The sequence below is a fragment of the Lithobates pipiens genome, unplaced genomic scaffold, assembly GCF_037356315.1.
Source record: "Lithobates pipiens isolate NorthernLeopardFrog02 unplaced genomic scaffold, aLitPip1_a1.2 Scaffold_24, whole genome shotgun sequence".
NCBI lineage: Eukaryota > Metazoa > Chordata > Amphibia > Anura > Ranidae > Lithobates > Lithobates pipiens.
This window is the reverse complement of record NW_027507786.1, coordinates 23,777,701-23,803,835: the sequence shown is the minus strand read 5'-3', so window position 1 is coordinate 23,803,835 and position 26,135 is coordinate 23,777,701. Positions and strand designations below refer to the sequence as shown.

Genomic DNA, 26,135 nt, shown 5'->3' with positions numbered 1-26,135 from the left:
CGGCAATCAAGTCCGCGGGACACGCGACCGGACTCACGGGGGTCCCGACCAGCACGCAAGCGCACCGCCGGCAGCGTGCTCGCGATGGCAGGGCGGTGTTAAAGATTGGACGTACCTGTACGCCAAAATATGCCTGCCCGTGCCATTCTGCCGACGTACATCGGCGTGCGCTGGTCAGGAACCGGTTAACCGATTAATCAATTAATCAAAACAATAATCAGCCAACTAATCGATTATGAACATAATCATTAGTTGCAGCCGTAATATATAAATATATATATATATATACAGTTATCTGTTTTATATGTATGAGTTTGGCTCCCTCATGTGCATGCTGGACTCTATGTGTGTTTTTTTTTCTCCTGTGAGAATGACCAGAGCAATGCATCATGGAACATGTAGTCCGGGGTGAAGAAGTACAAAACATATTACAGTACACACATTCAAGAATGTTTCTTATAGCAGCACCATCTTGAATTTAAACGCATTTTAGGGTGTGCCCCCCAAATATGTTTTTGTTAGCCGGACCAATCTGCACCACAGGTAACAGAAATGCTGTGCGCACAGAGCAGCCTACTGGGAGAGGAAATAAAAGGAGTGGGTGTGGCCTGTTTTCGCTCCCTCCGGACGCCATTCTGACCCTGCCAGCAGGAGGTCTGTGTGACAGGGAGTGAGAATCTGAGGCCTACACAGCAGGGAGCCGGATCGCCAGCCTCAGAGGGACCTCAGAGGACAACATCCCTATTCCAGCACAGCGGACTGGCCTGCGTTCCGGACCGGCTGAGGACACCTGCAATCCAGTCCACAGGGAGCTGCAGCATGTCGGCGCCTTTCCACAGGACAGAAGACACAGAGAATTCCAGCTGGAACCTTCTATCCATCTGATGTCCATAGTGATGAGCGGGCAGTCCCCCATTTGTGATAGTGATTACAGTGTTGCTGAGAAATTTCTTTACAGATTGGCTGGAGATACTTGTAGTTCCACGGATGTGACTCTACTTCTTCCCAGACCACATGCGGCAGGAGCTTGGGGCCCATTCTCCCCCATTGTACTTTAAAGTCAGTATTGTGAACATCTTCCTGATACAGCATACTTGTGGTAATATTCCTTCAGATAAAGTGCAGATTATTTCATCTACGTTCTCCTTTTCCCTCTCCTACCTCTGATAAAAGTGATCTTGTGGCGAATCCACCACAGAGACCACTTTTATCATGTAGCGGACCGCCCACTGAAGAAGAGGACCTGTGAATCACCCCCGAAGACAAACACCCCTCCAAATCACCCCCCCCCCCCAGTACAAATACCCTCCAAATCACCTCCTTAGAACAAATTGTACTGGGGGGATATGGGGGAGGGGTTGTACTGGGGGGGGATGATTTGAGGGTATTTTTTACTAGGGGGTGATTTGCAGAGTATTTGTACTGGGGATGATTTGGGTGAGAGGTATTTGTACCGGTTGGTGATTTGGAGGGTATTTGTACTGGTTGGGCCTTTGGGGGGTATTTGTACTGGGGGGGTGATATGGAGGGTATTTGTACTAGGGGGTGATTTGGAGGGGTATTTGTCCTGGGGGGTGATTCAGAGGTTATTTATACTAGGGGGGTGATTTGGAGGGTGTTTGTACTAGGGGGTGATTTGGAGGTTATTTGTACTAGGGGGGTGATTTGGAGGGGTATTTGTCCTGGGGGTGATTTGGAGGGGTATTTGTCCTATTGGGTGATTTTGGGGGAATTTGTACTGGGGGGGTGATTTGGAGGGGTATTTGTCCTGGGGGGTGATTCAGAGGTTATTTATACTAGGGGGGTGATTTGGAGGGTGTTTGTACTAGGGGGTGATTTGGAGGTTATTTGTACTAGGGGGGTGATTTGGAGGGGTATTTGTACTAGTTGGTGATTTGGAGGGGTATTTGTCCTATTGGGTGATTTTGGGGGAATTTGTACTGGGGGGGTGATTTGGAGGGGTATTTGTACTAGGGGGTGATTTGGAGGGGTATTTGTCCTGGGGGTGATTTGAAGGGGTATTTGTCCTGTGGGTGATTTGGAGGGTATTTGTCCTGGGGGGTGGTTTGGGGGGCATTTGTACGGGTTGGTGATTTGGAGGGTATTTGTACTAGGGGGTGATTTGGAGGGGGGTTTGTCCTGGGGGGTGATTTGGAGGGTATTTGTACTACGGGGGTGATTTGGAGGGGTATTTGTCCTGGGGGTGATTTGGAGGGTATTTGTATTGGGGAGTGATTTGGGGGGCATTTGTGCTGGGGGGGTAATTTGGGGGTATTTGTAATGGTTGGTGATTTGGGGGGCTATTTGTCCTGGAGGGTGATTTGGGGGGGGATTTGTCCTGGGGGAGTGATTTGGGGGTATTTTTACTGTCCTGGTGTTTTCGGGCCTCAAGAAATGAGATTGGCCGTCAGTACATCAGGATTGATCAGATTTATATCTGTGTGGACAGTAGGGATGAGCCGAACACCCCCCGGTTCGGTTCGCACCAGAACTTTTGAACGTTAGAACCCCATTGAAGTCTATGGGACTCGAAAGTTCGAAATGGAAAGTGCTAATTTTAACGGCTAATATGCAAGATACTGTCCTAAAAAGAGTTTGGGGACCCGGGTCTTGCCCCAGGGGACATGGGTCACTGCCTAAAATGTTTTTAAAAATGGCCGTTTTGGTGGGAGCACTGATTTTAATGACGATTAAAGTGGAAAAAAAAAGTGAAATATTCCTTTAAATATGGTGCCTGGGGGGTGTCTGTAGTGTGCCTGTGAAGTGCCACGTGTTTCCCGTGTTTAGAACAGTCCCTGCACAAAATGACATTTAAAAAGAAAAAAAGTCATTTAAAACTGCTTGCGGTTTTAATGTTATATCTGGTTCCTGCAATATGGATGAAAATCATTGAAAAAAATGGCATGGGTAGCCCTCCCTGCCCATTACCAGCCCCTTTGGGTCTTGTACGGATATTAAGGGGAACCCCGTACCCATATTAAAAAAAGGAAATGCGTGTGGCCCCCAGGCCCTATATACTCAGAACAGCAGTATACAGGCGGTGCAAACAAGACAGGGACTGTGTAGGTTTGTTGTGTTAAGTTGAATCTGTTTGTAATTTTCAACTGGTACATTTTTAAAGTGTAGCTCCAGTCAAAAAAACTATTTTTAAGCTTTTTGGAAAACATAGGGAAGGGTTATCACCCCTGTATAATTTGTTTTGCCGTCCATCTTTTTTCATCTCACTTGCTGTTGTCTCCTTCCGTTTGCAAGTAGGAGATGTTTGTAAGTTGGATGTTTGAAAGTCGGGGCCTGCCCTATATGCTCTGCAGAAATGGCGGAACAAGGTGTTGGTTTTGCCACAACATTGTAAGCCCTCAAAGTGACTCTTGGTGGGCGCTGGAGCGCCCCGCTGTGAACGATAATATCAAGAATTGTAATTACATCCCATTGTTGAACAGTGGTAGAAAAATTGACCTTTGGTGGTTGTGGTGCTGGTGCCACAACACTATAAGTCCTCACCGTTACTCTGGGTGGGCACAGGAAGGGGCCCTCCTGTGAAATATTATATCAAGAATTGTAATTACATGTCCCTGTTAAACAGGGGCAGAAAAATTGGGCCTTAGGCACTGGTGCCATCACACTGCAACCTCTGCCATACACTCTAGTTTTTTTGCAGGAATTAGCCCTGCTGCAAAGCATTGCATCAAAAATTGTACTTAAACGCTCCTGTTAAACAGGGGCAGAAAAATTGGGCTGGTGGCATCACCCAGAACCAGAAATGTTCTTCCAACATATCAGCGGAGGAGGAAGAGGATAGACAATCAACATAACATGACAGTTACTAAGCATCAGCATAGGCAGTCTTGAAGGGATGTGATATTTCAAAAAAAATTATTCGGTTACATCAGCTTCAGGTGCTTGGTAGCTGTGGGTGATCCAAGACTGATTCATCTTGATGAAGGTCAGTCGATCAACCGAGTCGGTGGACAGGCGCACCCTGTGATCAGTTACAAAGCCACCGGCAGCACTGAAGGTGCGTTCCGAAAGAACGCTGGATGCAGGACAGGCCAGTAGCTCAATTGCATACTGTGCAAGCTCTGGCCAGTGATCCATCCTCAAGACCCAGTAAGCCAGAGGATTTTCGGTGGGAAAGGTGTCCAAGTCTGACCTTGCCCCTAGGTATTCCTGCACCATGTAAATCAGACGCTGGCGATGGGTGCTGGAACCGATCATACCTTGGGGCTGCGGACTAAAAAATTGTCTGAAAGCATCAGTCAGACGGCCACCTTCTTCACCGCTCCTTCTGACCGATGCCTCAGCAACACGTTGTCCAGGACCAGGAGTTTGTAACCTCCCAGTCTCTGGGAACGCGTTGCACAGACCTTTCTGCAAGGCCTCCCGGAGATGTCTCATCCTCTGCTCCCTCTGCGATGGCAAGATAAGGTCAGCAACCTTACCCTTGTACCGTGGATCAAGGAGAGTGGCCAGCCAGTAATGGTCCCTCTCCTTGATCCGAAGAATACGAGGATCCTTCCGCAGGCTTTGCAGGATCAGGGAGGCCATGCAGCGTAGGTTAGCTGAGGCATTCGGTCCGGAGTCCTCTGGGTCACTAAGGACAACATGATCCGCAGCTACCTCCTCCCAGCCACGTACAAGTCCACGGGTTTCTTGGGACTGTAAATCATCCCTACAGGACTGCTGCTGCTGCTGATGCTGAGTGCCAGCCTCCACCTCCATGCTGACACAATCATCCTCCTCCTCCTCTTCCTCCTCCTCATTCTCTTCCTGTGTGATGGGTGGCACAGCAGGAACACTGTCTGGATAAAGGGGGCCTTGAGAGGCAAGGAAGTCCTCCTCTTCCTGCCTCTGTTCTGCCTCAAGTGCCCTGTCCATTATTCCACGCAGCGTATGCTCCAAGAGGTGGACAAGAGGTACAGTGTCACTGATGCATGCACTGTCACTGCTCACCATCCTTGTGGCCTCCTCAAACGGTGACAGGACAGTGCATGCATCCCTGATCATGCCCCACTGGCGTGGTGAGAAAAAACGAAGCTCCCCTGACCCTGTCCTGGTGCCGTAGTCGCACAGGTACTCATTGATGGCCCTCTGCTGCATGTGCAGCCGCTGCAGCATGGCCAACGTTGAGTTCCACCTGGTGGGCATGTCACATATAAGGCGGTTCTTGGGCAGGTTCAACTCCTTTTGGAGCTCAGCAAGCCGAGCACTGGCATTAAATGATCGGCAGAAATGCACACAGACTTTCCTGGCCTGCTTCAGGACAACCTGTAAGCCCGGGTACCTGTCCAAGAACCGCTGCACCACCAGGTTAAGGATGTGAGCCACACAGGGCACATGGGTCAGTTGTCCCTGTCGGAGGGCGGAGAGGAGGTTGGTGCCATTGTCACAAACCACCATTCCTGGCTTAAGCTGGCGTGGCGTCAACCACCTCTCGGCCTGCCCCTGCAGAGCTGACAAAACATCCGCCCCAGTGTGGCTCCTGTCCCCCAAACAAACCAGCGCAAGCATGGCATGGCATCGTTTTGCCTGCGTACTTGCGTAGCCCCTGGAACGCCTACGGAGCACCGCTGGCTCTGAGGACAGAGCACTGGAAGAGGCCATGGTGGAAGAAGAAGAGGAGGGGGTGGAGGAGAGAGGTGTGTCACAACCAATAGTAGCATTTTGGAGGTGTGGTGGCGGAACAACCTCCAACACTACTGCACCTTGTCCTGCATCCTTCCCAGCTGCCAGAAGAGTGACCCAATGGGCCGTGAAAGACAGGTAACGTCCCTGTCCATGCCTGCTGGACCATGAGTCAGCGGTAATATGCACCTTACCGCTGACCGCCCTGTCCAGCGAGGCAAGGACATTGCCTTCCACATGCCGGTAGAGAGCCGGAATCGCCTTCCGTGAGAAAAAGTGGCGTTTGGGGACCTGCCACTGAGGAACCGCACATTGTACAAACTCACGGAAGGGGGCCGAGTCTACCAACTGAAAAGGCAGCAGTTGAAGTGCTAGCAATTTAGCCAAGCTAGCATTCAACCGCTGGGCATGTGGATGGCTGGGAGTGAACTTCTTTCGCCGGTCCAGCAGCTGGGGCAGGGACATTTGCCTGCTATAATCGGACGTGGGTGTACCGCTAGCAGAGTGCCTGGAAGCACTTGGCTGTGACACACCTAATTCTACACCTTCATTCCTCTCAGAGCAGGTTTCAGAGAGGACTGAAGGTCTAGTGGGGTTGGAGATGCCAGCTGATGAGGAGCAAGGAGAGGTCCGCTTTGTTCTTTGGTGTGGGTCTTTGAGGTACGCTTGCCAACGAGCTGCACGGCAGGTCAACATATGTCTGGTCAAGCATGTGGTGCCCAAGCGGCTGATGTTTTGGCCACGCGAGATACGCCTGAGACATATGTTGCAAATAGCAGCGGTGCGATCTGATGCACTCGTCTCAAAAAAGGCCCACACCAAAGAACTTTTAGCATAACGTGCAGAGGCAGCGCCCTGCACAGACGGAGCTCTGCAGTGTGATTCAGTCGGTGTGCTGCCCCTAAGCTGGCCCCCGGAGGGCATCCTGCCTCGTTGGACATGTGCCTCCTCCTCCTCCTCCTCCCAGGCACCCACGTGGAGTCAGTGCCCTCATCATCCCCTCCCTCTTCATCGCTGGAGCAAACCTGGCAGTATGCTGCAGCTGGTGGAACATGACTGCCAGATTGCTGTCCTTCTTGAGCATCCCCTCTCTCTGCATTCACGCTACTGCCTTCCTCTAGCTGAGTGTCATCATCAGAGGCTACAAAACACTGGGCATCCTCCTGGAGCATGTACCCAACACTGTGCTCAAAGAGTTCAGGAGACTCCTCAGGAGGACGTGGTGGGTCTAGGGAAGGAGTCACTGATGATGACATTGAGAAGAGGGAAGTACTCTGAGACTGGGTGAGAGAGGATGAGGAGGATGAAGAGGGCTTGGTCATCCACTCTACCAAGTCGTTGGCATGTTGCGGCTCAACATGTCCAGCTGCCGAAAAGAAGGACAAGCGTGTCCCATGGCCACGTGATGATGACAATGCACCGCGTCCACGACCAGCACTGTTGTCTCTAGACACAGAGCCTGCTTGCCCTCTTTTATCGGCTCGCGCCTGTCTGCCTCTCCTTGCTGGCCTTCCAGACATGGTAATGGCCTGAAGGGAGTTGGGTGAAACAGCAGTTGGGTAGTGTATACTGTGCTAGAGGCACACAACACCCACTAACTCCTGCAGATGGCTCAATTAGAGAAGAGCAAAATAGATGGATAATGGTGTACTGCACTCAGGTCACACAGACAACACCCACAAACTCCTGCAACTGGCTGAAAGCTGAATTACAGAAGAGCAATATAGCTATATAGGTGGATAATGGTGTATACTGCGCTCAGGGCATGCAGACAACACCCACAAACTCCTGCAGATGGCTGACAGCTCAATTACAGAAGAGCAAGAACGCTAAATCGCTGGATAACGATCGGTGTGTACTGTGTTGAAGGTACACAGAACATCCACTAACTCCTACAGACGCCAACACACTACACAAGGCCGCCGCATTGGCGGCCTTATATAGTGTGGGGCGTGTACTACACAGCCTGCCTGTGGCCAATCATGGCTCTCCTCGCTGCCGGCGCTGCGATTGGCCAAGCATGCGGGGTCACAGTGCATGCTTGGCCAATCATGAGCCAGCAATCCACTGCGATGGCGCAGTGCATTGTGGGCCGTGAGCGCCACACGAATTTGGCGCAAACGGCCCACAGAGTTCTGGCTTCGCCGAACGGGCGAACAGCTGGTGTTCGAGTCGAACACCATGCTCATCCCTACCCATGAGGTGGTGAGTAGTGGAAGCGGGTATCTGCCAAAACCAGGTACCTACTCCCTAATAAAAAAAACTAAAAAGAAAACCTCAAAAACTGGGGGGGGGGGGGGGGAGATAAAGCAGAACCTCCCACTTAGGGGGTGAACTTCTGCTTTAAACGTGTACAATTTAAAAGAAGCTGCCAATTTAAAGCAGACAACAAGCTACCTAAACATATTTTCTATTGATGGTGTATGAGGTGTATTGGGGCGCTGTGATTTGCCCGTTTGAACACTACCTGTAATGAGTAGTCAGCTCTCTCCTCTCCCAATGGCTCTGTGCATATGATAGGAAGGGGGGATTGGTCACAGTGATCACAAGGTACAGAGTCATTCTGTTTGGCTCTGTACCTTTTTTCCTGAGATCTCAACTGTCCAATGACAGTGCGAACACAGTCACTGAGCACATGCACAAGAGCACAGTAAAAAAAAAGACGTTTATAAACAGTCACTCAGAGCAGTGTTGTGTAGTAATGGGAAGGAGGGCTTCCCCAACAAGCTAGAAATGCCCTTGTGATAATAAACACCTTCCTACTCCAATAGAGCCCACTACTGCCCCCTAGGAGGTCATTAAAGATGTGCAAGTGATGCTCAGAAATGTAAGAACATCTTATAACAGTCAGTGAAACCTTTAGAAAGAAACAATTTGATGTAGAAGAGAAGAGTCTCACCTCCAATGACGTTGAGTGTCCTGCGTACCGAGACCGGAGAGGTCAGTGCCGGGTGTTTTACACGGACAGATAATTCGGCTCCATTATCCCGGTCATAGCTGGGAGTTATCTGGAGAGAACACTGACAGTTGAATTTTCCAAGTTTCTTCTTACTGATAATAGGAGACATCTCCAGCTGTAGAGGTCTGTCCTCGTGTCCTGCAGATCCATTTATCAGTTGTCTCCCCTCCTCCATATCTACAACCTCTTCATCCCCTCCTCCGTCACCTCTACTTATCCTGACCGGAGGGAGGGGACCCCCGGACCTCCAGGTATAGATGGTCCTCATCTCCTCCTCCCCGGATCTTCTCATACACACAGAGATTTCTATGTCGTTGGGTCTGAAGTCCATAATCTGACAAATCAGAGTCGTCCTGTTCATGTCGGTCAGCTTATCGTTCCCAGTAATCTCCGAGAGAATGGGGGGATCTGCAAGAGGAAATCATCGTATTATTACATTTACATACTTATTTAAGTATATAAACAGTAAAAAGGGAGGACAGACCATATTGGCCCCATAAAGAAGGAAGTAGAACATCTGGTTACAAAGGATGGGGGGATGGTGAAGGTATTGAATTTATTCTTCTCCTCAGTCTTCACGAGGGAATCGGGGGGCTTCAGTAACCAAACTGCAGTGTTTATCCTCAGGACACATCACAGGAAGCCCCTCCATGGTTATCAGAGGACAGAATTAAAATTAGACTTGGGAAACTTCACATTAATAAATCCCCGGGACCTGATGTCTTGCACCCCTCACTCACAGGCCCACACAGTATCTAGCCACCCAAGAATAAGAAAACCTCACAGAACAGCAAAGCCTACGGCGGCATTGGTGTGCCGGTAATCCTGAGCCATCACTGCGGTCTGACTGCAATTTAATAGTCCTGCCCCAAGGCCTGTCACTAGTGCCACTTCCATCCTCAAAACTGGGCTAGGCCAAGATGGCCAGCAGCCGGAAATAATATCACATACAAGCTCAGAATGCCCACGGCTACAGAAAAAGGGTCACCGGCCAGGATAACAGCTGAGTAACAGGATGAGTAAGGAGGATGATGAGGGTCCGGAGGAGAGAAAGGTACCCCAAGGAAAATCATAACACATACACTGGAGGAACTGCTAGACTTCGAGCCTTTTCCCCCACACACCCCCTCCCCCCCCCCCACAGCCAGGGAAAAGGAATTTCCCACACTCCAGTTGACTCAAGGAACAATGAAGGGGGTTTGGGGTTTTTGGTATTTATTTTGAGAATGATGAACTTGGATAGGGATTGCGGTACATGGGATTCCCAGAAATTGAAGAACTGTAAACCCCGGACAACAAACGAGGACCTGTAGGACTGAGCTGCAACAGTGGGGTGATTGTGCAGCAATAGCACAGCAACAAAGTCCAAAATAAAAATTCACCAAACAGACAACACCTGGCTGTATTGCCTGGGATGCTCCTGGCTGACTTGCTCTGCACTTAAGCTTCCCCCCCGGTCCCAGACATGTGAGGCATTTCACTGTCCTTTTTTTCTTTCAGTTTATGGCTGACTTGTACTCACTCAGTCGCTTTTTGAAGGCTTCCCAATGTAGCGCCGGTACTCTTAATGAGTATGCACTATATATTAAAATTTAGTTTTTGCCCAAAACTGTTGTAAGTTTTGGGGTTAATTGTGTTAAATTGTACTTTGGCATCAGTTCAGCTGGGATGTATAGAAGTTCTGCATGATCATAGGTGGGGGTTGTACACCTGTGAGGGGCTTTAGAACGCAGTCTGGTTGGACGCATTGGGTACCAATCTCTATCTCGGAGCCAATCAATGGGTGCGTTTGTCTCACTGCGTAATCTGGGAAAGGGTACTTACGGTGCCAAAGTCACATGGGTTCCAGTCCAGAAGTCGTTGCTGACTCCGTGGTCCTCCTGACCAGCCCCCGGGGGCCCTCATGGCATGTTTCCGAGCCTCAGAACTGGCTAGGTCGAGGCACAGTAACTGGCAGGAGGATTCTAAGGTGATCCGGTGCCATCTCGGGTTTGGAGAGGCCCAGCGGCTCTACATGGACATCGATTGAATCCACAATTCTTACGTGATAGTGTTTTATTCCTGCGCTACCACTGGTGATCTATCAAATGTCAGGGGCTGCTGCTACTACTGGAATGGATCACGCCGTATCCACTTAATATGAAACTAAAGATATGTTGGTATTGCGCTGTCCCTATATTAAATAACCCTCCGAGGGTGATAAGTATATTGCCTAGTTACATAATTCAATAGTGTTATATAAAAATATATATCTATAAATGTCTACTGAATAGTATCAAAAAGTGCAAAGTGCTACATTAAATAAAATAAACACACCACAAAGGGGATAGAATCCAAATAAATGAAAATCAAGTGAACAAAGGTAAGTAACTAAAAACAGTCTCTTAAAAAATTACTATTTTGATAAAGTGCAGAAAAAATGCAAAAAAAAGAAAAAAAAAAGAAAAAAAAGTAAACGCACTACAGAGTCAATTGAAAACCTCCATGGAAACACAACTGCTTCAATTGAGTGCAAAGCCAAAAAATAGTGAATTGATCATAAAGTGCCAAGTGCGTCTTATAAATGTGCAAATAAGTAAACACACTCCAGAGGTGATATAAGTGAAACACCCTAATAATAAACAAATGATATACAAGAAAATAAGAAAGAGTATACCTAGACCAAAAAGAGGGTACCCTCTCCTGATCACATGGGAATAAACTTTAGAATAAACAAAAAATATATATATAGTAGTAAACGCACTACAGAGCCGGCTGTAACATACGTTATATCAGAATGAATCTGGCCTATATAGATTAAATATACATATTGAAATCCATCAAAAATAAAAAGATATAAATATTCAAGTCCATAAATAAACAACAGTCTCCTTTAAGTGCTTTGTGCAAACTTGTGCAAATTCAACTGAGGTGTGAACCTCCCAGTGCTTAATCCCGCTGTGATCACACTTTAGTGGGCAGTGGCCCCTTACCTATAGCAAGGAGGGATTGGCATAGAGGTATATAGATTTCTTTATATGTCTTCTCTCCTGGTAAATTCGGTCACCTTCTCCTTTGAATTTTATTCTTATTGCTCCAGAGAAGCCAATAGATGAATAGAGAGGGAATAATATAGTGTAGTATCTCACAAATAGCATTTATTAAACATTTTCATACACAGGGCACTCACACATTCATAGATAGAAAAAAGCCTTTTTCTAGTAATCAGCAGAAAGTGCATCCACAGTCAGCTTCCTTCCCGTCCCTACGCGTGACATCACATCACGTGACTTCATCAGGGGAATCCCTCCTTGCTATAGGTAAGGGGCCACTGCCCACTAAAGTGTGATCACAGCGGGATTAAGCACTGGGAGATCCACACCTCAGTTGAATTTGCACAAGTTTGCACAAAGCACTTACTTATTTGCACATTTATAAGACGCACTTGGCACTTTATGATCAATTCACTGTTTTTTGGCTTTGCACTCAATTGAAGCAGTTGTGTTTCTGTGGAGGTTTTCAATTGACTCTGTAGTGCGTTTCCTTTTTTTTTATTTTTTTATTTTTATTTTTTTGCATTTTTTCTGCACTTTATCAAAATAGTAATTTTTTAAGAGACTGTTTTTAGTTACTTACCTTTGTTCACTTGATTTTCATTTATTTGGATTCTATCCCCTTTGTGGTGTGTTTATTTTATTTAATGTAGCACTTTGCACTTTTTGATACTATTCAGTAGACATTTATAGATATATATTTTTATATAACACTATTGAATTACCGTATATACTCGAGTATAGGCCGACCCGAATATAAGCCGAGGCCCCCAATTTACCCCCAAAAAAACTGGCAAACTTATTGACTCGTGTATAAGCCGAGGGTAAGACATGCCTGTCCATCCCTGTGTGTGTGTCCGTCCATCCCTGTGTGTCCGTCCATCCCTGTGTGTCCGTCCATCCCTGTGTGTCCGTCCATCCATCCCTGTGTGTGTGTGTCTCCATCCATCCATCCATCCCTGTGTGTGTGTGTGTGTGTGTGTGTGTGTGTGTGTGTGTGTGTGTGTGTGTGTGTGTGTGTGTGTGTGTGTGTGTGTGTGTCCAGCCTACCTGTGTCCTGAGCCTTTGTCCCGAGCCTCCGTCCCGTGCCGAGCCTCCTTGCCTCCGTGCCTCGCCGCCGTGCCTCGCCGCCGTGCCTCGCCGCCATGCCTTGCCTCCGGTCCCGTCCCGTCCCGTCCCGTGCCGTGCCGTCCTGTGCCTTGCCTCCGTCCCGTGCCCTCTTCGTTCGTCGGCGGCCATTGTAAAATTCAAAAGCTGCGCCGCCGCCTTCGCCTGTGATAGGCGGAACACTGAATTTCCCAGCAGCCTGTGTTCCGCCTATCACAGACGTCGTATCATCCTCGTCCGTAGTACGAGGATGATACGAAGTCCGTGATAGGCGGAACACAGGCTGCTGGGAAATTCAGTGTTCCGCCTATCACAGGCGAAGGGGGAGCCGGAGGCGCGGCTTTTGAATCAGAATGGCCGCTGTCTGTCTGCTCGACACGCTGATCGAGCGGGCAGACAGCGATGACTCGAGTATAAGCCGAGGGGGGCACTTTCAGCCTCAAAAAAGAGGCTGAAAATCTCGGCTTATACTCGAGTATATACGGTATGTAACTAGGCAATATACTTATCACCCTCGGAGGGTTATTTAATATAGGGACAGCGCAATACCAACATATCTTTAGTTTCACAATTCTTACGTTATCACCGGACCGGCTTAAAGATTCTGGTACAGTAAGAAAAGTTCCTACTTCTACTCTTCCAGTTGTAACCAAGTTTCCAACCAAATCTGTGTGAGAGACTTTGAAGAGCTGGAATTACCTGTTGGCTGCTAAACCCAAAAATGAAGGATTTATCCAACAGTTAAAGAGTCCAGTTGTGAGCGGCTGTTCCCTGGACTGTGTACAGAGAGAGACTTTTATTGAAGTCAGCAGTTCCAAGTACCTGAGCTAAACTTTACCCCGATACCCCGATACCCCCTACTCCCTACTTAGAGACTGAGTTTGATCTACTGTTTTATGCAAAATAAAAATCCTAACAAGGAATTTAAGTGTCGGTCTCTACAGTTACTGGGTTATCAACCCTGGGAACCCCTAGACAAGGACAACGAGTACGAGCTGGAGGAGGTAATCGGTAAGCCCGAATCAAATTCAACCGCTCCATCGGGGGTTAGTGCTACACTAAGATAGAGAAAGCTGCTGCCCTGGCCTCTCTTCTGGGCAGGCTGTTCCTGGCTTGGTTTAATGTCTACAGCTAAGCCTAGCTGAGATTGGGCTGAGTGAAGCCTTAACGCTTCCGTCTCTCTCTCTCTTGTGCTTCCTTCTGCCCCAGGCGACTGGACCCCAGACTGTCAGGCTTCTGAATATTTATGGGTTGTCTCCTATCTTATGCACCCTGCCTCCCCAGGGATTGGTGAAAACTCCATAAATATTCAGGCTGCAGCCTCTGACCCTCCACCCACTATGTTCTGTAAATTTGCAGAGAGTTCCAGAACACAGGGGGGAGGTAACAGAGCCACAGCCTTTGAGGCACTGCAGTCTCCTACCACAATAGCCCATGATCCTCTGCCTATAGGGGAGCCAAACTATATTTGCCTACACTAGCCAAAGTGAGGGTGCTACACACCGAGGGGCATATATCAACCCAGGCCATATACAGAGAAGCTCTGTGAATAAGAGGACTTATAGAATGCAAGAATCTAGCTGACATAAACCTGTTGGTGGTTAGGGACGGGGCTACTACCACATGTATACAACACGTACGACGGGACTAGAGAAAGGAAGTTCAATAGCTGCCGTCTCATACTTGCTTCCGAGCATGCGTCGTTTTTGGTACGTCAGAACAGCACACAGACTAGCGGTTTTCCTGATAGGAATTGGTTCCATCAGAAATATTTAAAACGTTCTATTTCTAGATCAGAATTCAGAATTTTTTCGTAAAAAAAGTCAGGTGAGGCCCACACACAAGCATAATGTCCGATGAAAAGATTATGTCTGACTTTTTCTGCTGGAATGTCCGACCTTGTGTGCGCGGCATTAGGCTTCTTTCACACTGAGGCGCTTTGCAGGCGCTATTGCGCTAAACATAGCGCCTGCAAAGCGCCCTGAAAGAGCCTCTCCTTTCACTCCAGTGTGAAACCCCCGAGGGCTCTCGGTGAGCTGGCAGGGCGGCAAAAAATGTCCTGCCAGCCTGAGCCACTGTAGGAGTGGTGAATACACCGCTCCTAAAGTGCCCCTGCCCATTGAAATCAATGGGTAGCACGGCCGAACTGGCGGGCAGTTAAAAGCGCCCCGCTAGTGGCTGAATAGTGCCGCAAAAACAGTAAATCGCACCTAATAATAGCATTGCTTTACCGCCGACGCCCCAGTGTGAAAGTAGCCTAATGGAGGCACCAGGAAAATACGCTAAGTAATCTGTTGAAGTGAGTTTCAAACAGTTTTTCCTGTTATGCTATAGAACAGGGGTAGGGAACCTACGGCTCTCGAGCCAGATGTGGCTCTTTTGATGGCTGCATCTGGCTGTCACCTCTCAATTCGCGGATTGTGTGGTGTGCCGATCCGTGGATTGAGCCCATAGGAAAGACCGCAGCTTCGGTCTAGCTCCGGGGCTGTGGCCATCTTGGTACACCCTGCGGCGGCCTAGGTGAGCGGCGCGCTGACGTCATCAACACCCGCCTCAACTGCTGGTGGATCTGCCTGCCTGTGTAGTGGTAAGCAAGCAGACAATCGTAGGGGAGATGTGGATATTACAGTTATAATTGAAATTAGTAGATTAATCGATTAACAAAAAAAATAAATGAGTTTTAAACATATTGTATGGCTCTCACGGAATTACATTTTAAAATATGTGGCGTTCATGGCTCCTCAGCCAAAAAGGTTCCCTACCCCTGATATAGAAGGAAGTGTTCTATGGAAGCCCGGACCTGGTAATAAAGCGCCCCACAACTATTCTGGCTTCCAGAGTACAGGACACAACAATAAAGAAATAAAAAATAAAGATTTATCAAAAGTTACCAGAGGATTTATAGAAAACAATAAAGACGCCATATAGAGTGGAAAATCTCTTTATTGAAACAATTTCAGGTAGAGGTCGACCGATATGGGTTTTTCTCTGGCCGATGCCGATATTTAGAAATCATGGCGGCCGATGCCGATATGTTAGGCCAATTTTTTATTTTTTCCTTTTTATTTTTTATTTTTTATCCCCCTTCATCTCATAAAATCTAACAGACGCCTTTCACATTGGGGCGTTTTTCAGGCACTTTTGGGCTAAAAATAGCACCTGTAAAGTGCCTGCAAAATGGCTCCCCTGCTCTCTCACGGAGGCGATGCGCTGGCAGGATGTTAAAAAAAGTCCTGCAAGCAACACGTTTGGCGTGGTGTATACCCCTCCTCCACCACTCCTGCCCATTGATATTAATGGGCAACACTGCCGAAGCGCACGCAATGCGATTTGGCAGCGGTGCTTCACGGGCGCATTTAACCTCTTCCTCGGTCGCTAACTGGGTTTTATGCCAGCCGAATAGCAAGATGATGGTAAAGCGCCGCTAAAACTAGCAGCGTTTTACAATCAACGCCTCCCCGCTCCAGTGTGAAAGCCGCCTTCATAAGTGATACAGAAAATTTCTTACATTTAAACATTTATTAACCACTTGCAGATCGGACCAATTTGCTGATCAAAGACCAGACCACTTTTTGCGATTCGGCACTGCGTCGCTTTAACTGACAATTGCGCGGTCGTGCGACGTGGCTCCCAAAACAAAATTGACGTCCTTTTTTCCCCACAAATAGAGCTTTCTTTTGGTGGTATTTGATATCCTCTGCGGTTTTTATTTTTTGCGCTATAAACAAAAATAGAGCGACAATTTTAAAAAAAACTCATTATTTTTTACTTTTTGTTATAATAAATATCCCCCAAAAATATATAAAAAAACATTTTTTTCCCTCAATTTAGGCCGATACGTATTCTTCTACATATTTTTGGTAAAAAAAAACGCAATAAGCGATTATTGATTGGTTTGCGCAAAAGTTATAGCGTTTACAAAATAGGGGATAGTTTTATAGCATTTTTATTAATAATTTTTTATTATTTTTTTTTTTACTAGTAATGGCGGCGATCAGCGATTTTTATTGTGACTGCGACATTGCGGCGGACACATCGGACATTTTTTACACATTTTTGGGACCATTGTCATTTATACAGTAATCAGTGCTATATAAATGCAGTGATTCCTGTGTAAATGACACTGGCAGTGAAGGGGTTAACCAGGGAGTGGCAGTGTAGGGGTTAAGTGTTCCTAGGGGTGTGTTACTAACTGTGGGGGGGTTGGGCTTTCATTTAGTGAACACTGATCTCTGCTCCAATCACATGGAGCAGAGATCAGCATCACTAGTTGCTAGGCAGAATGGAGAAATGCTGTTTACTCTGCATTTCCTCCATTCGGCCGCTCCGTGAGACGATCACGGGGATCGAGTCCGCGGGTCCCGCAACCGGACTCATGGGGGTCCCAACCAGCGCGGGAGCGCACCGCTGGTGGCGCGCTCCCGATGGCAGGGCAGCATTGAATATTGGACGTACCTGTATGTCAATATGCCTGCCCGGGCCATTCTGTCGACGTACATCGTCGTGCGCCGGTCGGGAAGTGGTTAAACAAAACAAACCTCCAATCAGTTCATTTGTATGTATGATTTAGATTTAGCAGACTATCCGACGGACTTTCCGAATGAGCTACTTGCCCACACACGGCACTTTTTCAGCAGACTAATACGGCATACTTTTGAAATGAACGGACTCGCCCACACACGCGGAGGAAAGTCCGCTCATTTTGAGCGCGTCTCCAGGTAGCCGGGGCCAGTGAAGGAAGCGTCGCTGGCCCCGTCACCTGGTATGGACTTAAAGGGGAATCCCTACGCCGAAAAATCGGTGTGGGGGTCCCCCCCTAGGTCCATATCAGATCCTTATCCGAGCATGCTACCCGGCCGGCCAGGAAAGGGGGTGGGGACGAGCGAGCGCCCCCCTCATGAGCCGTACCAGGCCGCGTGCCCTCAACATGGGGGGGTGCCTTGAGGAAGGGGGGGCCGCATGCCCCCCCACCTCAAAGCACTTTGTCCCCATGTTGATGAGGACAAGGGCCTCTTCCCGACAACCTTGGCCGTTGGTTGTCGGGGTCTGTGGGTGGGGGGCTTATCGGAATCCGGGTGCCCCCTTTAATAAGGGGGCCCCCGGATAGCGCCCCCCCAACCCTATGTGAATGAGTATGGGGTACAATGTACCCCTACCCATTCACCTGTGAAAAAAAAATGTACAAAAAAGACACAACACACAAGGGGTAAAATAGTTTATTGCACAGCTCCGGGGGTCTTCCTTCTTTGGGGGTCTTCTCGCCGGACTCCTCCGCTATCTTCTGCTCTTTTACTAGCGGAGGAGCCCGGCTTTCTTCTTCGCCGCCGCCCTCTTCTTCCGACTTTGAGGGTCTTGTCCCCCTCTTCCGCTCTTCTTGCCGGGCCACCGCGCCTTCTTATAGCTCTTTTACAAGCGGTGGCCCGGTCTTCTGTCGCGGCTGTTTTCTGGCCTTCTGTTCTTCTCTTCAGATGTTGCCTCCTCGCTGTCTCTGCTCACAATGACAGGGACGCGGCGCGTCACAGTCAAAGTCCCAGCATCCTCTGGTGATGTCCCTATATAAGTCGCCACGTGCCGCGTCCCTGTCATTGTGAGCAGAGACAGCGAGGAGGCAACATCTGAAGAGAAGAACAGAAGGCCAGAAAACAGCCGCGTCAGAAGACCGGGCCACCGCTTGTAAAAGAGCTATAAGAAGGCGCGGTGGCCCGGCAAGAAGAACTGAAGAGGGGGACAAGTCCCTCGAAGTCGGAAGAAGAGGGCGGCGGTGAAGAAGAAAGCCGGGCTCCTCCGCTAGTAAAAGAGCTAGCAGAAGATATCGGAGCAGTCCGACGAGAAGACCCCCGAAGACGGAAGACCCCCGGAGCTGTGCAATAAACTATTTTAACCCTTGTGTGTTGTGTTTTTTGTAAAAAAAATTCCACAGGTGAATGGGTAGGGGTACATTGTACCCCATACTCATTCACATAGGGTGTGGGGCGCTATCCGGGGGCCCCCTTACTAAAGGGGGCTCCTGGATTCCGATAAGCTCCCCGCCCGCAGAACCCGACAACCAACGACCAGGGTTGTCGGGAAGAGGCCCTTGTCCTCATCAACATGGGGACAAGGTGCTTTGGGGTGGGGGGGCCGCGTGGCCCCCCCTTCCCCAAGGCACCCCCCCATGTTGAGGGCACGCGGCCTGGTGCAGCTCAGGAGGGGGGGCTGCTCACTCGTCCGCACCCCCTTTCCTGGCCGGCCGGGTAGCGTGCTCGAATAAGGGTCTGATATGGACCTGGGGGGGACCCCCACGACGATTTTTCGGCGTAGAATTCCCCTTTAAGTCCATACCAGGTGACGGGGCCAGCGACGCCTCCTTCGCTGGCCCCGGCTACCAGGAGACACGCTCAAAATGAGCGGACTTTCCTCCACGTGTGTGGCCGAGTCCGTTCATTTCAAAAGTACAGAGGACTGGCACACACACGGCCAGATTGTCCGCCGAAATGTGAGTCCGGCAGACAGATTGGAGTGCGAAAATACTTTCTTATGCCGCGTACACACATAGCGGACTATCCGACGTACTTAGTCTGGTGGACTTCCCGCCAGACTGTCCGTCGGAATTTCCGAACGGGCTACTTGCCCACACACGGCACTTTTTCAGCGGACTAAGACGGTGTACTAAGTCCGCCGTACTATCCGCCCTACTTTTGAAATGAACGGACTCGCCCACACACGTGGAGGAAAGTCCGCTCATTTCGAGCGGGTCTCCAGGTAGGCGGGGCCCGCAAAGGAGACACCGCTGGCCACGCCACCTGGTATGGACTTAAAGGGGAACCCCAACGCCGAAAAAAAACGGCGTGGGGGTCTCCCCAGGTCCACATCAGACCCTTGTCCGAGCACGTTACCCGGCCGGCCAGGAAAGGGGGGGCGAGCGAGCGCCCCCCCCCCCCCCCTGAGCCGTACCAGGCCGCGTGCCCTCAACATGGGGGGTGCCTTGGGGAAGGGGGGCGGCGCGCGTACGCGATCGCAACGTTCGCGGCGTTCGCGTGCACGCATGGTGTGCGCGTTAGCACGGTTTGGCGCCAGTGGGCCCATTTAAAGGAGGCTGCTGCATCTACTCGGTGCTGTTTGTCTGCAGCTCTGTACCCGAACTACCTGCTATCTGCCTGCTGTTGTGATATCTGACTCGGCTACCGTCTGACCTCGCTGACCTCTCCTGCTCTGACCCCGGCCTGCCTGACCTTGCTTTGGACTGTACCTCTGTTGCCGAACCTCTGCCTGCCTGCACTTCTCTTCTGCCTGCTGTACTTACCTGTCTACTTAGCCATTGTGACCCGACCCACCTGACTATTCTTCTGCTGTTCAAGTGTGCTGCACCCGGTCCTTGCTGCCACTGCCTTGCATGCTGATCGCTGCCTGCCTGTCTACCAACTTCTCTGCAGTTCCAGCATCCAGAAGTAACCAGCCGCTGCTTCCAGTCAGACACTCCTACCCCGCTGCGCTCACGGGGCCACTGTCTCCATTCCAGTGGTCCCTGAACCAGAGCTGTAAGAGAAGTCTTCTTCCATCAAGTCGTGCTCATCACCAGGAACCTAACACCTTCTTCTCCTGGAGATGTTGACTCGACGTTCTCTCCGGCCGCAATGCCAGGGACGCGCTGCGCGGCGACTTATATAGGGACAAGGGGCGGGGTCATCGGTTGATGTCACATAGCGACAGTCCCAGCATCCTCCGGGACTGTGACATCAACCCATGTGACATCAACCGATGACCCCGCCCCTTGTCCCTATATAAGTCGCCGCACAGCGCGTCCCTGGCATAGCAGCCGGAGAGAGCGTTGCGTCAACATCTCCAGGAGAAGAAGGAGAAGAACAAGAAGAACGGAAGGCGGCGGCGGCAGAAGACCGGGACACCGCCTGTAAAAGAGCTATAAGAAGGCGCGGTGGCCCGGCAGAAGAACGGAAGGCGGCGGCGGCAGAAGACCGGGACACCGCCTGTAAAAGAGCTATAAGAAGGCGCGGTGGCCCGGCAGAAGAACCGAAGAGGGGGACAAGACCCCCGAAGTCAGAACAAGAGGGGGCGGTGAGGAAGAAAGCCGGGCGAGAAGACCCCCGAAGACGGAAGACCCCCAGGGCTGTGCAATAAACTATTTTATCTCGTGTGTTGTGCTTTTTTTTGTACTTTATTTTACAGGTGAATGGGTAGGGGTACATTGTACCCCATACTCATTCACATAGGGTGGGGGGCCGGTATCCGGGGCTCCCTTATTAAAGGGGGCTCCTGGATTCTGACAACCAACGGCCAGGGTTGTTGGGAAGAGGCCCTTGTCCTCATCAAAATGGGGACAAGGTGCTTTGGGGTGGGGGGGCCGCGCGGCCCCCCCTTCCCCAAGGTACCCCCCATGTTGAGGGCACGTGGCCTGGTACGGCTCAAGAGGGGGGGCCGCTCGCTCGCCCTCCCTTTCCTGGCCGGCCGGGTAGCGTGCTCGGACAAGGGTCTGATGTGGACCTGGGAGGACCCCCACGCCGATTTTTTTCGGCGTTGGGGTTCCCTTTTAAGTCCATACCAGGTGGCAGGGCCAGTGAAGTCTCCTTCGTGGGCCCCACCTACCTGGAGATGCGCTCGAATGAGCGGACTTTTCTCCGGGCGGGAAAAGTCCGTTCATTTCAAAAGTACGGCGGACTGGCACACACACGCCCGGATTGTCGGCCGAAATGCGAGTCCGGCGGGAAGATTGGAGTGCAAAACTACTTTCTAAGTCCGCCATACTTTCGGGTCAAAAAAGTATGCTGGAGGCTACACACGGGGGGATTGTCTGGTGGACTTGAGTTTGCCGGACTTTTCCACCGGATTGTTTAATCGTGTGTATGAGGCATAAGTGATTTTCTGGCAGAAAATACAGGATTTTTACTTGTAAGCAACAAGTGTCAGAAAAGATTTAGTCATTAACCACTTGCTTACTGGGCACATAAACCCCCTTCCTGCCCAGACCAATTTTCAGCTTTCGGTGCTCTCACACTTTGAATGACAATTACTCAGTCATGCAACACTGTACCCAAATGAATTTTTTGTCCTTTTTTTCCCACGAATAGAGCTTTCTTTTGGTGGTATTTGATCACCTCCAGGGTTTTTATTTTTTGCGCTATAAATGAAAAAAGACCGAAAATTTTGAAAAACAAAACGCATATTTCTTTGTTTCTGTGACAGAATTATGCAAATTATTAATTTTTCTTCATAAATTTTGGCCACAATTTATACTGCTACATATCTTTGGTAAAAATAACATAAATTAGTGGATATTATTTGGTCTTTGTGAAAGTTAGAGAGTCTACAAGCTGTGGTGCGAATCGCACAAAATTGATCACATCTGATGTACTGGTGGCCTATCTCGCTTCTTGTGACCCGAACAAGTTAGGAAAGTACAAATACCCCCCAAATGACCCCTTTTTGGAAAGTAGACATTCCAAGGTCTTTAGGAAGAGGTATGGTGAGCTTTTTGTTGGCATTTTTTTCCCACAATTCTTTGCAAAATTAAGATTTTTCCACATAGAGAGGCCCAACATGCAGGGAGCGCCATCATGTGTTCTAGGAGCATAAATTACACATCTAACTTGTTGACTAATTATTACACTTTTGAAGGCCCTGGAGCACCAGGACAATGACACGTGACACTGATGACAGATGGCACTGATACGTGGCAATGATGGCACTTATACATGGCACTGATGACAGATGGCACTAATACGTGGCACCGATTAAGCGTGATACTGATGACAGATGGCATTGATAAGTAGCATTGATGACACATGACACTGACAACAGATGGCACGTGACACTGACAGGTAGCACTGATGACAAATGGCACTGATACGTGGCACTGATAACAGATGGCACTAATACGTGGCACTGATGACAGATGGCACTAATATGTGGCACTGATGGCAGATGGCACTATGTGGCACTGATGACACGTGGCACTGATGACAGATGGCACTTATACGTGGCACTGATGACAGATGGCACTGGGGACAAATGGCACTGACAACAGGTGGCACTGGGGACAGATAGCACTAACAGGTGGCACTGGGGACAGATAGCACTAACAGGTGGCACTGGGGGCAGGTAGCACTAACAGGTGGCACTGGAGGCAGGTAGCACTAACAGGTGGCACTGGGGACAGATAGCACTAACAGGTGGCACTGGGGGCAGGTAGCACTAACAGGTGGCTCTGGGGGCAGGTAGCACTAACAGGTGGCTCTGGGGGCAGGTAGCACTAACAGGTGGCTCTGGGGGCAGGTAGCACTAACAGGTGGCTCTGGGGGCAGGTAGCACTAACAGGTAGCACTGGGGGTGGATGGCACTTTTTTTATTTTTTTCACACTTACGGCTGCTGCAGCCGTTCATCTCTCCCCTCTCACACGCTGTCTGTGTGAGGAAGGAGAGCGGCGCTGCGAGATCATCTCATAGGTTTACATATGAGATCATCTCACATTGGACACGCCGATCACGCTGTAAACGCCCGCTGTGATTGGCCGTTTACAGAGATCTGTGTTTGCCTGTCTCCAGGGGACACGGCAAACACAGAACTTCCCCGATGCACGCCCGCGGCAGTGCACATTACGGAAGTAAACATCAGGACATCCAGGAACGGCCTCCCAGACGAAAGCGCCTGCTCTACGGTCGTCATTCGGCTATAGGGTGGGCGCGAGGAGGTTAAATGGTTAAACTGAGAACTCTACACAGGAAGCTCAGTTCACTCAGAAGTGTAAACATTGTATCTCTTTGCTCTTTTCTTGGCAGAGCCCAGAGAGGAAACAAATCGCTTCACTGAATACTCAGGCAACTTACATTGACTTCTATTACAGAAGTCATTTCCAAGTTGCACTGTAGTTCTAAATCTGCCTTTTTATTAGCTCAATCGGCCGATGCTGATTAATTGGAAAACAGCAAATATCAGCTGATATATCGATCGACCTCTAATTTCCGGTTCCGGCAGCGCTGAGTCCTATATTGATGGACATGGAGGATAAGGAAATGGGATGTCTCAGATATCAGACCTGCCAGGTACGAGGCACTCCGAACAACAAACATAATGATATTTTATAGCTGACGTAAAAGAAACGTCCAGAATCAGCTCTTAAAGGATAAGCAACGTTTTGTAGCATGTTATGCCGCGTACACACCGGCGGAATCTCCGTCGGAAAAAGTCCAATGGAAGCTTTTCATCATATATTCCATTTGTGGGGCCTCATCTGACTTTTTTTTTTTACGAAAATTCTGACGGACCCAGAAATAGAACATGTTTTAAATATTTCCAACTGAACCAATTCCTATCAGGAAATCCGTTCGTCTGTGTGATGTTCCGACGGACCAACAAATGAGGCACGCTCCCAGCTGCGGTCCTCCTCAACCTTACCCCCCTATCAAGGAAATGTTATCATAAATCCCTTCTCAAACATCTCCTTAATGCTGCACGGGCAAGCATCCCGCCCCTGTGGAAACAACAGTCTGCGCCAACGTTGGCCCAATGGTTTGCGAGAGTGAAGGATATTGAGCGAATGGAAGACATGACCTCTGCCTTGCGGGACAAGTCAGAGGAACATAAGTCCAGATGGTTCCACTGGGATCTCTTTCGCTTCTCTGACGAGTTCCGCCAATACGCTCTGGGACCCGTTACCTAGAATCCCCACCGCCTGTCCAGTACTATTGATCTTGACTCCCCAGGGGTGACCCCCCAACCTGTCTGTCTCCCTCCCCCCCCCCCACCTCTTTTTTTTTTTCTCTCTCTTTTCTCTTTTTTCCCTCTCTCTCTTTCTTTCTTATCTTTCTCTTTCGTCTCCATCTCTCCTTCTTTCAATGAAAACACAAAAAGTGATGGGCACAGAAGCTGCTATCCACCCTGTATTAGACTTCAACTAGTGATTTAGGCCAGTCTACGTGGCCTCATTCGTTTACCTGCTCTTATTTTGTATAGTTGATTTACTGGAGAAGTTTACCATAGCCTATGTGCAGTGTTTATATGTAATGTGAAGTTGTCTTATTGCTGGTATCTGTGTCACATCTTTAAAATAAAGAATTAAAAAAAAAAAAAAAATGAGGCATGCTCTGAACCAAGTACGAGAAGGAAGCTATTGGCTACTGGCTATTGAACTTCCCTTTTCTAGTCCCGTCGTACATGTTGTACGTCACCGCGTTCTAAACGATCAGACTTTGGTGTGATGATGTGTACGCAAGACAGTTTCAGCGGAACTCCGTAGGAACTCCATTGGAAAAACCTTTGGAGTTTATTCCGACGGGAAAAACGGTCGCGTGTAACGCGGCATTAGTGTTTCAGCAGCCTCCCCTCCCCACCCCGATATCCCGTAGTGACAGCAAGTGGAGGATCTTCACCTCAAACTTGCCATCAAAATGAAAAAAAAAAAAGGGTCTGTGCAGGGCTCCGCCCACTCAGCCATGTCATTCATTCACAGAGTTTTGTGAATGGAAAAACTACAAGTACCGACCGCCTTTGCAGCTGACTGCTTGTAGTTCTGAAGAAGCTACCAGGGAGCTGTTGAGTGCTGTGGTAGGTCATTGATGTACAAGCAGACCGCTCACACTGACAGCCTCTGCTTATGGTATGGGCAATGCTCTGCAGGCTCCTATTAAATCAATAAATACACATTTTTTACCTACAAAAAGATCTGCATTCAGAATTCTTTTCTTTACAAAGGTGAACTTATCCTTTAAAACACGTGATCAGCCAATTGCTTATTTCCTGGAACAATCCCAACACAGACAGTGCAACACGCCAATCCGAATCGAATGCAGAACATTCCTCACCTTTCTTTATAACTCTGATGTAGATGAAACCCGAAATACCCAGTAAAAATACAATCACGATTGTCACAACCACGGCGGTGATAACGGCTCCGGTGGTATCTTCTCTCTCTGTAATAATGAGGAACAAAACATGATATGGAAGTAGAAACATTTCCCAACATGAAAATTATTACCGTCTGATTGTATCTGAGAGGTATCACCACACACCTCCCCCACCTCACCACACACCTCCCCCACCTCACCACACACCTCACCAACCTCACCACACACCTCCCCCACCTCACCACACACCTCACCACACACCTCACCACACACCTCACCACACACCTCCCCAACCTCACCACACACCTCACACCTCCCCGACCTCACCACACACCCCCCCGACCTCACCACACACCTCCCCGACCTCACCACACCCCTCCCCGACCTCACCGACCTCACCACACACCTGACCACACACCTCACCACACACCTCCCCAACCTCACCACACACCTCACACCTCCCCGACCTCACCACACACCCCCCCGACCTCACCACACCCCTCCCCGACCTCACCACACCCCTCCCCGACCTCACCGACCTCACCACACACCTCCCCAACCTCACCACACACCTCACACCT

At 49.4% G+C, this 26,135-nt stretch overlaps 1 protein-coding gene across 5 annotated transcripts in view; it reads right to left on the bottom strand.

Annotated features, from left to right (window-relative positions):
- The window catches only part of LOC143929724 (hemicentin-1-like), a 419,992-nt gene that overhangs the window by 62,575 nt on the left and 331,282 nt on the right, over positions 1–26,135 (bottom strand). Inside the window, exons 4-5 of one of the 5 annotated variants that reach the window (XM_077453694.1) lie at positions 25,513–25,620; positions 8,522–8,989 (exon numbers count right to left, since the gene is read on the bottom strand). The exons of the other annotated variants lie outside the window; for them this stretch is intronic. Of the exons in view, the coding sequence (XP_077309820.1) occupies positions 8,522–8,989; positions 25,513–25,620 (576 nt within the window). The remainder of the gene's footprint in view (positions 1–8,521; positions 8,990–25,512; positions 25,621–26,135) is intronic. 5 annotated transcript variants of the gene reach the window in all.